The following is a 12,494-nucleotide window of genomic DNA, read 5'->3' on the forward strand; positions in this document are numbered from 1 at the left end:
GAAAGAGATGCTGAAGTGGGGGAGGGAATGGGTTTTTGGACACAGAAGGCATGGACTTGGGGGAGAGGAAGGGAGGGAAAGAGATGCTGAGTTGGGGGATAGAATGGGTTTTTGGACACAGAAGGCAAGGACTTGGTAGAGAGGAAGGGAGGGAAAAAGATGCTGAGGTGGAGGAGGAAATGGCTTTTTGGACAGAGAAGGCATGGACATGGGAGAGAGGAAGTGAGGGAAAGAGATGCTGAGGTGGGGGATTGAATGGGTTTTTGGACTTAGAAGACATGGACTTGGGAGAGAGGAAGGGAGGGAAAGAGATGCTGAGTTGGGGGAGGGAATGGGTTTTTGGACACAGAAGGCATGGACTTGGGAGAGAGGAAGGGAGGGAAAGAGATGCTGAGGTGGGGAGGGAATGGGTTTTTGGACACAGAAGGCATGGACTTGGGAGAGAGGAAGGGAGGGAAAGAGATGCTGAGGTGGGGGAGGGAATGGGTTTTTGGACACAGAAGGCATGGACCTGGGTGGGAGGGAGGGAGGGAAAGAGATGCTGAGGTGGGGGAGGGAATGGGTTTTGGGACACAGAAGGAATGGACTTGGGGGAGAGGAAGGGAGGGAAACAGATGCTGAGGTGGGGGAAGGAATGGTTTTTGGACATAGAAGACATGGACTTGGGAGAGAGGAAGGGAGGGAAAGAGATGCTGAGTTGGGGAAGGGAATGGGTTTTTGGACACAGAAGGCATGGACTTGGGAGAGAGGAATGGAGGGAAAGAGATGCTGAGGGGGGAGGGAATGGGTTTTTGGACACAGAAGGCATGGACTTGGGAGAGAGGAAGGGAGGGAAAGAGATGCTGAGGTGGGGGAGGGAATGGGTTTTTGGACACAGAAGGCATGGACTTGGGAGAGAGGAAGGGAGGGAAAGAGATGCTGAGGTGGGGGAGGGAATGGGTTTTTGGACACAGAAGGCATGGACTTGGGAGAGAGGAAGGGAGGGAAACAGATGCAGAGGTGCAAGATGGAATGGGTTTTTGGAACAGAAGGCATGGTCTTGGGAGAGAGGAAGGGACGGAAAGATATGCTGAGGTGGGGGATAGAATGGGTTTTGGGACACAGAAGGCATGGACTTGGGAGAGAGGAAGGGAGGGACAGAGATGCTGAGGTGGGGGAAGGAATGGTTTTTGGACACAGAAGGCAAGGACTTGGGAGAAAGGAAGGGAGGGAAAGAGATGCTGAGGTGGGGGGGGAATGGGTTTTTGGACACAGAAGGCATGAACTTGGGAGAGAGGAAGGGAGGAAAAGAGATGCTGAGGTGGGGGAGGGAATGAGTTTTTGGACACAGAAGGCATGGTTTTGGGAGATAGGAAGGTAGGGAAAGAGATGCTGAGGTAGGGGATGGAATGGGTTTTTGGACACAAAAGGCATGGACTTGGGAGAGAGGAAGGGAGGGAAAGAGATGCTGAGGTGGGGGAAGGAATGGGTTTTTGGACACAGAAGGCATGAACTTGGGAGAGAGGAAGGGAGGAAAAGAGATGCTGAGGTGGGGGAGGGAATGAGTTTTTGGACACAGAAGGCATGGTCTTGGGAGAGAGGAAGGGAGGGAAAGAAATGCTGAGTTAGGGGATGGAATGGGTTTTAGGACACAGAAGGCATGGACTTGGGAGAGGAAGGGAAAGAGATGCTGAGGTGGGGGATTGAATGGGTTTTTGGACACAGAAAGCATTGACTTGGGAGAGAGGAAGGGAGGGAAAGACATGTTGAGGTGGGGCATTGAATGGGTTTTTGGACACAGAAGGCATGGACTTGGGAGAGAGGAAGGGAGGGAAAGACATGCTGAGGTGGGGGAGGGAATGGGTTTTTGGACACATAAGGCATGAACTTGGGAGAGAGGAAGGGAGGGAAAGAGATGCTGAGGTGGGGGAGGGAATGGGTATTTGGACACAGAAGGCATGGACTTGGGTGAGGAAGGGAGGGAAAGAGATTCTGAGGTGGGCGAGGGAATGGGTTTTTGGACACAGAAGGCATGGATTTGGGAGAGAGGAAGGGAGGGAAAGAGATGCTGAGGTGGGGGAGGGAATGGGTTTTTGGACACAGAAGCCATGGACTTGGGAGAGAGGAAGGGAGGGAAAGAGATGCTGAGGTGGGGGATAGAATGGGTTTTTGGACACAGCAGGCATGGATTTGCTAGAGAGGAAGGGAGGGAAAGAGATGCTGAGGTGGGGGATAGAATGGGTTTTAGGACACAGAAGGCATGGACTTGGGAGAGAGGAAGGGAGGGAAAGAGATGCTGAGGTGGGGGAGGGAATGAATTTTTGAACACAGAAGGCATGGACTTGGGAGAGAGGAAGGGAGGGAAAGAGATGCTGAGGTAGGGGATAGAATGGGTTTTTGGACACAGAAGCCATGGATTTGGGAGAGAAGAAGGGAGGTAAAGAGATGCTGAGGTGGGGGAGGGAATGGGTTTTTGGACACAGAAGCCATGGACTTGGGAGAGAGGAAGGGAGGGAAAGAGATGCTGAAGTGGGGGATAGAATGGGTTTTTGGACACAGCAGGCATGGATTTGTTAGAGAGGAAGGGAGGGAAAGAGATGCTGAGGTGGGGGATAGAATGGGTTTTAGGACACAGAAGGCATGGACTTGGGAGAGAGGAAGGGAGGGAAAGAGATGCTGAGGTGGGGGAGGGGATGAATTTTTGAACACAGAAGGCATGGACTTGGGAGAGAGGAAGGGAGGGAAAGAGATGCTGATGTGGGGGATAGAATGGGTTTTTGGACACAGAAGGTATGGATTTGGGAGAGAGGAAGGGAGGGAAAGAGATGCTGAGGCGGGCGAGGGAATGGGTTTTTGGACACAGAAGGCATGGACTTGGGAAAGTGGTAGGGAGGGAAAGAGATGCTGAGGTGGGGGATAGAATGGGTTTTTGGACACAGAAGGCAAACAAAGCAAGGGTTGATCAGAAAATAAAAAAAGGGTTCCACCTGAGATTCCACTAGGAAAACAGCAGCACAAACAGAAAAGAAACTGTGGAATTGATGATTCTGATGAAATCTTTACTTGAAAAAGGTGCAGATGAATTAAAAAATTAAACGCAATATGAAAATATAAAACACAGTAAAAGATTTCATCAGGATCATCAATTCCACAGTTTCTTTTATGTTTAAGTTAATTACCTAACTGCCGGCTGCAGAATCCTCCTGCTTCTCTAAAGCCTGCTGTACTCATTGCTGCTCCATCCTCAGCTTGGGTCTGATAAAACAAATCGCTCGATTCCTTGTTTCCTGCTTTCTCGGGTCACTCTCTTCGAGTTTGAGTCTCACCGGTATCAAGGCCTTTGGGGTGCTGGGCGGATCACTAAATACATCCTGTATCTTCCCACTCTAGCCTTGCCGACTAATCAGCAAGCAAGGCCCTCAGCTGTGTACATACTGAGCAGTGAGCTCAGCACATAAACAGCTGAGAGCCTTGCTTCCTGTTCCCGCCCCACCGCCGGACCAAGGCTTTCAGCTTTGTGCATGCTGAGCTCACTGCTCAGCATGGCTGTTTCCACCATGGCGCCAGACTGGTCTCTCAGCTGCGTCAGAATTTAGGTAGGCTTCAGTAAGTCAAACCCTGCTACCAAAGCCTTCCATCCCTGTGGGAGTTCCGTGGGTTAGAGGGGGTACCCGTGGGCCCGAGGGGGGTCCCCCTGGGAGTCCCCTGGATCAGGGGGGATCCCTGCGGGAGTCCCACGGGACCCGCGGTATTCTCGCGGTCCCCTTTCCCATGCAGACCTCTTCTGGCCACCTCTCGAGTGTCACTTCTTGGGAGCCAAGGGACCTCACAGTGATATTTTGTTAGGCCATCTGCCACTGGCTGGCTCCCAAGCTGGCCTTTGTAACAGCGTTCAATACGCTGCCCACCAAGCCACAGGCTAAGTTGGGTAGCAGCCAACCATATTGGCTACACAGAGAAAAGACAGGTAATGTAAGCCCTATAAAACAGGTACTGAGCTGATGACCAGCAAAAACAACCACATATGGAAGTGTAAACTAAGTATGATAAAGGTAGCTCAAAGGAGCAGTATCAACCCCTAAAGTTCACACTAAAAAAGGGAGGAGTTATCAGAAAGATAAAAGAAAACTGAAAGAAAAAAACACATAAATGCCCCTCCACCCCATATGATTAGCACATACTTAAATATCCAGTCCATAATGAAAAATCCGGTAACTGGTAACTGCAAACTGTGTAGAAACTGTTCAGCTCCTTTAACAGGTCACAAAGCTGCCTCAAGTCATATGTGGCACAACACACAAAACAGTTTCAAAGTAGAGATTGCCATCAGGACTTTGATAGAGTTTGTAGAAAGGAGCTAGCCGAAGCCATGTTCTCAAATAAGTGAGTTGATTCATCATGAAAGATGGGTACATTAAGTTAAAACGGACTTTATTCTGGAACATCTGGGAACAAAGAGGCGAAAACGCTCTTCTAGCCTGCTGTTCTTGCACTGAATAATCCTAGAAGCATATTATAGGCCAGTTCTCATACTATAACATGTTCCCAGCTCTGATCGCACGAAGGATGGCCATCTTATGTGCATAATTGAGGACCTTGAAAATCACAATGCGTGGTCTTCTGGAGGCATCATGCTGCTGGCCCAGCCTATAAGCGCTTTTTTTTACGGAGCAGCCCTGGCAAGGAGGTAAGTCGGAGAGAGTCCACTAGCCAGGTCTCCAAAAATGTATGCAAGGTCTGAACCTGTACTGATTCAGGGAAGCCAACCAACCATAAATTGTTCCAGCGGGACCAGTTTTCCAGGTCCTCTACCTTGACCTCCAGCTTGAGTAATCGAGATGTAGTGGCATGGGAATCTGTCATTAACACGTGCACACAATCCTCCACTGAGCTTACACGTTGCTGCACTTCCTGCAAGTCATTGGAAATGGCTGTGAAACATTGGTCCACCATTTCTAATTTGTCCAATATCTGTTGGAGTTGTTTGCCCACCGTGTATTCAAGGGCTAACTGAACTTCATTTGTGACCTCAGCCTCCCATGCCAAGCTGAGTGAATGTGAGGCAGGGGAAGCCGGCGCAATGATGTCCGCCATTTTAGCTTCCTGCTGCTTCCCCTTCTCCGTCTTTTCATATCGGTTTTGTAGCCATCTGGCACCGTTGCACGAGACTCAATCGATTTGCAGCCCAAGTACTGAGCTAGCCGTAGAGGAGCAGAAAAATTAGGTAGCAATCTATATTAGCAGGTTCAGACTGCAAGGCTCCCCGGAGCTGCTGCTGCATGCATCTTCACAGCTCCATGGCTCCACCATAAGTGTAGAGGCTTTCTTTTGAACAATTGTTTATTTAAATTGGAGAAGTTTTTAGTTGTATGTAAGTTATCTTGGCTTGTATTGTGTATGTATTCTGTGAACTGCTTAGGTTTAAGCGGGTTATAAATTTTAAAAATAAATATCAGCTCCCATATATCTAATTTTATTATGATATGTTAAACAGAGCTTTTCTTTTCCTTTCTATCTCATTTTGCTTCTTGTTGTTTGACTATCATATATCTCCTCTGTGTTTTTGCAGAAAAGCAAGTCAAAATATGTGTGGTGAGAAACATGGTTCTTTGAGTTTGTCTGGCAGGATCTATTGTTTTGCTTTAAACATGGGTGACCTGTGCCTAAAAGGAGTGGTGCATGAGGCTACTGTGTTACTGAACCTACTACCCGCTAAAAAGTTGTTGCCATAGGCAGCTGGCCAGTTTTGCCTAATATTTGGGGCAGCCCTTGTCCTACCCACATTTTGGATGCTTGGGGGGGGGGGGGGGCAGCTCATCCCTCACCTCAAGCAGCAGATTGCCTTGAGCCACCACTGATATGCAGCATATCACTTCTCACATATTTCACCCTGGTTGATTTGTGTACACATCAATTAAATTTACTTATACCCTGTAGGGTTTTTTGAGGATTCCCAAGGAAGGCTAGTATTTCCAAAACACAGACTGTGTTGAGTCCTATCATTCTACTACACATTGGGTCCCATTTTATTTCATATTGATTACCATAGTGTACAGTCACATAGCTACATTTGTTTTTTGTAATAAACATTTTATATTTATTTATTTATTACTTTTAAATTTTTCCAAGAAACCTCTTGTACAAAATATTGAAAATAAGACAGATAAGATAATTTAAGCAAAACAAAATATCAATTAGGCTATACAATTCTTAATCAATACTATTAATCCCATAATAATGGATCCATGAATTCAAGTGAGTGCTAATGAAATTAAATCATATTATTAACAAGAAAAACAAAACATCTGACTTCGGTAGTAGGAGTCTTCTAACTACTTTACAATATTGCTGCTGTTTCATTTACCCTTTCTAGGCGTTTCGTAGAGAGGAACCCTGCTAATTGAGAAGGGTCAAATAATACATATGTATTGGATCTATAATTAACAATACATTTACAGGGATATCGTAATAGAAAAACACCTCCCAACATTGTTACCCCTGGTTTAAGGAGCAATTGTCATCTGCGTTTTTGGGTATCTTTAATCACATCTGGGAACATCTGTATCTTTAGTCCCAAAAATGCTTTATGTATATTTTTGAAGAGCATCTTTAGTAGCCAATCTCTATCAGGCAATAATGCCACTGTTAGTATTAGCGTAGCAGGTTTTACTATATCCTTCAATGATGTTTCTAGGATTGCAGTAACATCCATTTGTAAATCCTGTTTTAGAAGAGGAACAAGATCTTCTTGTTCTTTTGCTGGTAAATAGAATACTTGTGTAAAAGGAGGAAGCATATCTTCCGAAATATTCAAATTTTCCATAAGATATTTTTTCAACATTTCTTTTGCGGAAATCATTGAGGTTTTTGGAAAATTTAATAAATTAAGATTACCAGAACAGGAATTATTTTCCAGGTTTTCAATTTTCCTTCTCAAATTAGTATTATCCCTAATAAGAGTAGTCTGCATTTGCTTCACTCCTAACAAATCTTTTTCAATATTTTCCATCTTATTTCCCATTATAGCAGTCTCTTGTTTAAAGTTTTTAAGTTCTTCTTTTTGTTCCAATACTCTTTTTTCTAATTCCTTTATTTGTGAAAACAATGACTGCCCCATACTAACGACTAAGTCCCATAAGGAATCCAAGGTAACATTGCTGGGTTTTGCAAAGGAAAAAGTACTTGGATGTATTGGCTGAATTGTCTCAGTCTCTGGATTCCTCCAAAGCTCCAAAGCTGTTCCTGCTGCAGACTCGATAACTCCTAGTGCCTGGCTCATCAAAGCCTCCTGAGAGAACAAGTCGTAATAAACATTTTATATTTTCCTGTTTTCATCTGGGTATAGTGTGGTTTTTATTCTGCTTTTATTCTCTATGCATCTTTTGTGATGTGGAATTATTTTCCCCTTTTTTTGTTCACCACAGAATCAAACTCATGATAGGCGGAGTGGCCACCTTCGTCAAGACCTCCACCATACCAAAACTGATAAGCTATCAACGTTCCCACCCTAGAGGTTCTAGCCTTCACCATGGGCCATAAACACAAAAATCACCCTCATCCTTCTTTACAGAGCCCCCCACTCCCCAGCAGAAGCCCTAGAGTCCCTCCTTGAATTCATCACTGAGCTATCCATCTCCCACAAACATGTGACCATCCTGGGAGACTTCAACTTCCCAGACTACCCCAACACCTCAGGAATGAGTGACAGCTTCCTCTCCTCATCACCAACCTGGGATTCCACCAAGCTGTAACCACCCCCACACACTCAGCAGGCAACACCTTGGACTTAATCTTCACCCATAGGGACCTAACTGCAGAGCCCCAACAAACAATCTGCACCACTACACCTGTCCCGGTCAGACCGCCACCTCATTGAGTTCCAACTCCCAATCAAAACTACCCCAGCCCCGCTATGAGGCCACAGGCATTCATAATCTCAACAAAGCCTGCACCCAATATCCCCCACTCCATTGACCTAGCGGCCTTCACCTGGCACTCCAACATCCAGTCCCTCTATAACAGCCTCGCTCAGACAAAAACAACACGAATAACCATTAATAAAATACCTGTTCTCTGGTACATCAGCGCATTCAAGGTTTCTAAGTAAGCTGGGGTGGTGGCGTAGATTCTTTTATGTGCTATTACCATAATAGCACATAAAAGAATCTACGCCACCACCCCAGCTTACTTAGAAACCAAGCTAACCATGTACACCCCCACCTGCCTCCTCCACTCTGAAATAGAGAAACTGCCTGCAAACGCTCCTTCAGCTACTTCATCCCTCAACTCTGGAACCAACTCTCCCCCGCAAATCAAATTACAGAACTCATTGATGACTTTCCAGAAAGCAGTGAAAACTCTCCTCTTCAACTAAAAATCCAACTGTAATCAACCCCCCCTTCCCCCCTTAAATTCCCCCTTCCTTTCTGCACTCTCTTCTCCATTCTTCTTAACTTGTACTTAAGTTGCTGTATAGTCATTGTACTGTCCAAATATATTCCACTGTGAATGTTGGCTTGTAACCTGTTCTGAGCTACTGGAAGGACAGGGTAGAAATCAAATTAAATAAATAAATAGGTCCGTAAAATTTTGCAGCCAGAGATAATATCCCATCAAACCCTTCAGGGATTCAAGAAAAGGTTGGATAAGTTCCTACTGGAACAGAACATACGCGGGTAAGGCTAGACTCAAATAGGGTACTGGTCTTTGACCTAAGGGCTGCCGCGTGAGCGGATTGCTAGGCACGATGGATTGTTGCAGTAAAAAAACAGAGGGCATGGCATACTATTGTGTAAAGGGTTTTAGTCTGGAATTAGAATATTAAAGGAGTGGCAAGCCATTTTTTTGAGGGGGGTGAAACTTATCTACCCCTTACCACCCTATAATGACATCTATGCAGATTATCGTTTTCTAGTCATTTGTATAGTACTGTTTTTTTCATATGCTTATCTGTCTGCAAGCATGAAATGTCTTTTAATTTCAGGGATTTGGATCAAGCTGCTGAGGCTGCAATAGAACACAAGAATGAGAATGAAATGATCCTGGTTCAGTCTAAATGTACTCCCACCACTGACAGTGTCATTCTGGAGAAGATCAACCGAGCAAAAACTCAGATTTTGAAGAAATAAAACAGATGTTATGCATTATAGATATAATTTTAGCAACTTTGTCAAATTTAAGATTATTGTGGTATGTAAAAGAAGGTTTGTATAGGGAAATACCTTTCCTAGCAAATAGACATGTTCTGAATAGAACCTTCTGAATTAATCCAATCAGCAGCGTGCTTATCATTGCAAGATATATCCAAGTCCAATCTTTTATAAGCATGTTTAATTTATGGTTTAAAGTAAAGAGTAATGCCCCATGTGCTAGTTATATTCTGTAAAAGGTTATGTTTGAGTTATTTTCAAGGTTTATTAAAAATTTGATTAATCGCCTATCAACGTTCTAGGCGATGTAAAATACAATACATTTTTTTTTTAAAGGAGGGAATGCAAATTTAAAGGGCTCCTTTTACTAAGGCACACTAGCATTTTTAGCGCACACAGGAAATTACCGCACGCTACACTGTGCGCTACCCAGCTAGAACTAATGCCAGCTCAATGCTGGCATTAAGGTCTAGCGCACATGGCAATGTAGCATGTGCTAATCTGCGCGTTAAAGCCCTAATGCAGCTTAGTAAAAGGAGCCCAAAATATTTAACAAATGCTAGGACAAAGATTTTAAAAAAACCCCAAGCAAACAGGAGACAAAAGGACTGGGGGGAGAACTACAATATAATCAGAAAAGAACACAATTATGGGTAATACAAAAGGGAGGGGAAAAGGCTATTCAGGGCTGCCATTACAGAATCTGAAGAGAAGCTACAAATCAATGAATGAAAGCGCCTTTATCAATATTTGATTCTTCCCTGATATTGGAGGATAGAGAGTTCCAAATTAGTGGCGCTGTTATGGCAAATGAAGTTGTATGATGCATATGAAAGGTCTGGAGGGAGAGAATGAAGAGAAAATTTTGAGAAGATCTTAGGTTTCTAGAGAGGGTATGCGGAATAAGTAATTTTTCAATGAAGGCTGGCTGTCTAGAAAGCAGTGTTTTAAAAGTAAGTAAGGTAATTTTGAAAGTGATACGGTAAAGAATAGGGAGCCATAGAGCGTTTTTAAGAAGAGGGGTGACATATTCAAATTTTTTTGAATTAGTAATGATTTTGATGGAAATATTTTGAATAAGTTGTAGGCATTTGATTTCCTATAGCAATAATCCTTTATAAAGGGAGTTACAATAGTCAATTTTACATGCTTATTAACCACGTAACCACGTAATTTTACGTGCTTATTAACCACGTAACCAGAAGTTCAACACGGTTTACAAAAGATTATAAAAATAAGCATATTACATAAAATAATTTTTGGCGATTACTAGTGAATGGGTTAGAATGTTTAATGAGGAGGGGGGCTCCAAGAAGCTGGAAAAAGATCTGATCATACAAAGTTTATGAAAACAGTTTCTGACAAGAGTACTCTGGCATGAATACCATCTGATCCAGATGATTTATCATTTTTTAACTTGTCAATTTGGTTTTGTACATCTTCCAGATTTCACCAAGATTTCTTTCAGTTCCACCACATAATCACCCTTGAAAACCATTAACAGTTCAGGAAGATCTCGTTCATCTTCTTCCATAAAGACCAAAGTAAAAAAATCATTGTCTCTTTGCTATAGCCTTATCCTCCATGAGTGCCCCTTTTGCTCCTTGATCATCCAATGGTCCCTTGGATTCCTTCAAAGGTTTTATGCTTCTGATGTACCTAAAAAAATTGTTACTATAACTTTTTTCCTTTTTGAGAAGTTTCTCTTCATATTCTCTCTTAGCTTTCTTTATCAGTGCTTTGAATTTAACTTGCCATTGCTTATGGTTCATCTTATTTTCTTCATTTGGATCCTTTTTCCATTCTTAAATGATGGTTTTGGATTTTGTTTTGTTTGTTTTTATTTGCTCTAATAGCCTCTTTCACTTCACCTTTTAACCATACCAACTCTCATTTTCTCTTCTTTCCATCTTTGCTAATATGTGGAATACATCTGGTCTGGGCTTCCACAATGGTATTTTTAAATAACATCCACACTTGGTTTATGGTCCTAACCCTTGCCTCTGATCCTTTTAGCTTCTTTTTAATCACTTTCTTCATTTTATCAGTCACCCAAAAATTAAATGCCGCTACAGTAGATTTCTTTAGCAATGTCACTCCAGGCTGCATCAGGAGTAGCACATCTGTCTTTCACACTGCAAAGTTATCTACCAAACTTGCTGTAATGCTTCAAAAAAAAAATGATGTCAAAGCTTAAGGATGCCAAGAACTAGCACTCTTTATCATTACTAGTTCCGCCCATTTCCTCATCAGACAAAAATCCTGATGGATGTCAACAGGCTGTTAGTAGAATGCAGACCATTCGATCCGGGCATTTAGCCCGTAAGGGCTAACCTTGTTTAACTCATAAGCCCAGCGTTGTTCCCTTTACTGCAAAAAGCAGCACCAGTTCCCTCTTCTAGTAGATTGATGTTTCCAATATAATGCACCTCAACTCACTAAAATCATGACGATACTGGCAGCAATAAATGACCAGTGGCTCTTCCAATCTACTCATTTGGACACAGGATTTATGTTCCTGTAAGCAGGTCTTGACCCCCTGTGATGGCATTAAATTAAATAGACCTCCCCACTAGTCAAATATGTAGTGTGATCTTTTAGTTGATATACCATATGTGTATACAGGTGTTCAAACATCTGTGTCTCTAACATTAATGGGCACATGGTACTATGTACACATGTATAATGTCCTCCATAACTGTTTTCCTTCAGATTATCGTCTCTCCTTAATATATTTGGACTCAATGAATCACCAAGATTTCTATTTCTTTGATACCATAGTGTTCTCAAAGCAAGGATGCATTTTCAACATTGAAAGATGAGGGTGAATGGTTCATTGTAAGCGAGAAGACAGATTGGAGTATTTCATTACAAAAGGTAGAATCTCTTTATCGTGTTGATGTTCTCTATATTGAATCAATTCCTCACTATTAATTCTTTACTATTAATACCTGGTAACTACACAACACCAATTTATTCTGTAGTACATCAGATTTTCCCCAAAATTTTTGTTTTGTTCCATATATCCATCGATATTGCAAAAATTGCAAAAGGCATATTAGCCTTCATTGGGTAAGGGTGCATTCTAGAAAATGTAAGCAATGAATTTCTGTCAGTTTCTTTGGAATATACCGACGTCTCAAATTGTGCATCACTTATCTCTACTACTACATCCAGGAAGGTGATTTTACTGACATCATAATGCACCTCCAATTTAATGTTTGCATGACAAGAATTCAAGTATCCAACAAAAAGAAGAGCTTCCAAAAGGCCTTCCCACAAGCAAAAAAATGGCAATAAAATGTATCCAGTATATCATATATTGTTTATATGGAGAATTATAAATCCATCATTCTTCAATGAAGG

The 12,494-nt window shown here is 42.8% G+C and overlaps 1 protein-coding gene across 3 annotated transcripts in view; it reads left to right on the top strand.

Moving 5' to 3' along the window:
• The window catches only part of VPS16 (VPS16 core subunit of CORVET and HOPS complexes), a 1,150,777-nt gene extending 1,141,331 nt beyond the window's left edge, over positions 1-9,446 (top strand). For all 3 annotated transcript variants that reach the window (XM_033944752.1, XM_033944754.1, XM_033944753.1), the window contains one exon: positions 8,963-9,446. In XM_033944752.1, coding sequence (XP_033800643.1) covers positions 8,963-9,107 — 145 coding nt within the window. In that variant the 3' untranslated portion in view covers positions 9,108-9,446. The remainder of the gene's footprint in view (positions 1-8,962) is intronic.
• Positions 9,447-12,494: the final 3,048 nt, after the last annotated feature.

Source organism: Geotrypetes seraphini, chromosome 5 (genome assembly GCF_902459505.1).
Source record: "Geotrypetes seraphini chromosome 5, aGeoSer1.1, whole genome shotgun sequence".
Classification (NCBI taxonomy): Eukaryota; Metazoa; Chordata; class Amphibia; order Gymnophiona; family Dermophiidae; genus Geotrypetes; species Geotrypetes seraphini.